The 3,206-nt window shown below is 31.2% G+C and overlaps 1 protein-coding gene across 2 annotated transcripts in view; it reads left to right on the top strand.

Annotated features, from left to right (window-relative positions):
* LOC108756338 (toll-like receptor 3) overlaps window positions 1–1,790 on the top strand; it is a 16,309-nt gene extending 14,519 nt beyond the window's left edge. The window contains exon 4 of one of the 2 annotated variants that reach the window (XM_018500080.1): window positions 1,476–1,790. In XM_018500080.1, coding sequence (XP_018355582.1) covers window positions 1,476–1,564 — 89 coding nt within the window. In that variant the 3' untranslated portion in view covers window positions 1,565–1,790. Of the gene's footprint in view, window positions 1–304; window positions 353–1,475 lie in introns of those variants that run through there. The other variant, XM_018500081.1, reaches the window with a different exon arrangement.
* Window positions 1,791–3,206: the final 1,416 nt, after the last annotated feature.

Here is a 3,206-nt window from a genome sequence, read left to right as displayed (position 1 = left end):
TTTCGACCTCCCCGACCATCGATTGAAACGCCCCAGGTCTGTAAAGACTTCGGACGTTCCACGCACCCACTTTGATGTCTCTCCTGTGTTTTGACTTTATACGACATGAGTTCCCCGAGGTAGTCCCCACCCGGAGATCCGAACGGGGGACTAGTTTACCTCCGGTAAAGAATCCATGGCGAGTTTTGGTTGTTTCTAGATAAAGTCGTTTCACGGTGTGAGCTTATCAAACCCACGCCCAACCCCCAAACAGGAGGACCATTCCAATCGGCTGTCCGCGACTGCTTATTCAATTTATTCGCAGCTAACCTCTATCCTCAACCGAGATAGCGAGGCTTTTCCTCTATCCGCAACCCGAGGACGCGCTGTGTCGTGGTGATTGGGACCCACCCCCCCCGGGGATCACTACTGCAACTAGTTTTCCTTCCCCGAGACTAGCGGTTGTTATGCTAACACAGATTATCGGTATAATAGCAACATTAAATATATGTGTAATAAATACTACATATCCATACTATTTTTACAGTGGAATAGAAATACAGTACCAACTGTATTCAAAATATATTAATTATCTCCTTTATGTGTGCATGCATAAGGATTATTAGTTAACACAGGAGATTAGATTCCGTGCTTCTAAGCAATTCGATAGCAACTATTAAATTGTATCATTGGTTTATTACAATTGCAATGGTATTTATGTACTTTGTTACAATTTGATCAAATATTTGAATTCAAGTATTGTAAAAGAAGCTTAATAAAATTTTATACATTATTAAACAAAATAACGAGAAATTTCTATTCCATCCACATTCATTTCATGCACAAAATGTTTGAGTTACCTAAAAAAGCATGACTTACATTACGTAATGCAACATTAAAACAGCGAATAGAATGAAAATTTCCAGAAAGTTGTGATATCTTTTTGCCACAATATATTTCGTTGTCTTCTCCTTCTTTTATTTAAATATTTTATTTAATATATTACGAAAAATTTCTTTAACGATAATGCTATTTAGAATTGATTACGATTATAAATTTATAAATTTTATTACTTCGTAGAAGAATATTTATAAGATTTTGCGATAAACTGGCTAAGTAATCTTAAATAAGTTATATTTTGAGATAATATCTTTCTTTTCCTTTTTCTAATAGAAAGAAATTATTTAAATTAAGCATACGAAAATAATAGCATGCTGATAGAGTTTATCATTTTCATATATTTCATTTAAAAATAAAATTTTAATAATTATCACACACATCTACATAAAAAATTTCTTTTATTGTAGTGTGTTAGAAAAACAGTACATAATTCTGTTTTACAGTTTATACCATAAAATTCTACCATTATCTGTGTCCTTTTGATAGCAAACACCAAATGTAAATTATTTCCATTAAAAAATTTTCGCGATTATTTATTTCTTTCTTATACGTTTATATAGTGTAATGTACGATGCATTTTATTATGCACATAGCAGATCAGCAGAAATATAGCTCTCGTCAAGCGGACATTACCAGCGGCATAGTGCTGGCTTGCCTGATACCCATTCTGTTGGCAATCATTTGAGTCGGATATCGAGCTCTCAAAAGCCGAAAACAACAACGGGAAAATGAGGAGGTTTTAACAATATATCGAACCCTGTTCACTGTCAATTCCGAAATGAGTTTTGTACATAATCGCGACTATACCGTTAATTATATTTTTCAGGACTCGACAAGCAGAATTGCAGCGGTTGCGGAAGATTGACGAGGATGAGGAGTCTATCCATTACAAGCAAAATCACAGAAATTAAATAGAGAAAATTTTATATGTCAAATTTTTGGAAATGTTGAACTTTTGTACGATATTCATCATTTCTCATTATTTACTTGTAATTTACTAATTTCTGCTCAGTGAATATTATGTCATATCTCTTATTTAAGTATACATATTTAAGAAAATTATATTTAGGGCAGTAATAAATTCGTTTCTTATTTTTTTTTTACTTTTTTTATAAGTCTATTATTACTTGCATTATAAACCTGCACAACGACAGAAGAAAAAAACAACACTTTTTCCTTCTTTTAAATTATACATACTTCCAAATTAATCAATTTTTAAAAATACGTTAATAAATTAAAATAAAAAAGAACCTATTTTTTCGAACTGTCCAAGTTACAATGATCCGTCATAAATATTGCTCTAATGTTTATTCTACAAGGATTTATGAATTTATCCGCAAAGAGAAATGGAAACACAAATACCTATACAGAGTGTAACAAAAATGTTGAATAAAACTTTATTAACTTTTATTATATATTATCACATACATTTATAACATACACTGAAAGAAAAATTTATTATATATTATGCAGTTAATATGAGTCCAGAAATACTTATAGCATCTGTAATACTTAAATTCATCAGAAATCGGCTTCAGTGCGGAGTTTTTAGAGTTTATTTTTAACAGCGTTTATTCCTTAACGCGTGGATAGGCACTATTGGTGATTTTTTATTAGGATTTTATGTGTACTTTTGAGAAACAAACATATAAAGTATATTAAAAAGTAATTATTTGATTCATCTGTCATTACGGTGATCGTATAACGTATTGTAAAAAATAGTCCTTTATTTTAGGTAGGCTTCTTGAGATTTATATATTCTTTTAATATTCAATTTTGTGCTCTCTTTTCATAATGCTACACTAAAATCGTTTTTAATTAGCATTACAATGTCCGCTGTGCAATTGGTGTGCAAATTTGTTTAAATTTTAATTAAATTTCATTAGATTTGATCCGTTCTTTATTCCAAATTTGAAAAATTCGAAATTAAATTAATTTGAAATTTCAAATCATCGATTGTTTGATTTGGAATCGCTCACCATTTTATTTGTGTTATTTATACGTGACTCTTTCCTGCTGCATACATCAACACATTACGCGTGGCAAGAAACGCAATAGCCAAATAAACATCTTATATCTCTCGTTTCGGTTATTGCATTTTAATGAATACGTCGTTCGAAGTATCATGCTAGAAAAAACTACAGTCGCTACGATGAATATATGCAATATATTAATCGTTGTCCTGTGTAATAGATAATGCTGCGCAGCGACTAAAATATACGACTGATTTTAGAGAGTACTACACTAAACAGTACTATAACTCTCTTTCTCACTTTCATCAAATGCCAAATATATACTTATTCCACTTTAAGTCCCAAAAGCGTACA

The sequence above is a fragment of the Trachymyrmex septentrionalis genome, unplaced genomic scaffold, assembly GCF_001594115.1.
Source record: "Trachymyrmex septentrionalis isolate Tsep2-gDNA-1 unplaced genomic scaffold, Tsep1.0 scaffold970, whole genome shotgun sequence".
NCBI classification, from domain to species: Eukaryota; Metazoa; Arthropoda; class Insecta; order Hymenoptera; family Formicidae; genus Trachymyrmex; species Trachymyrmex septentrionalis.
The sequence above is the reverse complement of the archived record's forward strand: the minus strand, read 5'-3'. Positions and strand labels throughout refer to the sequence as shown.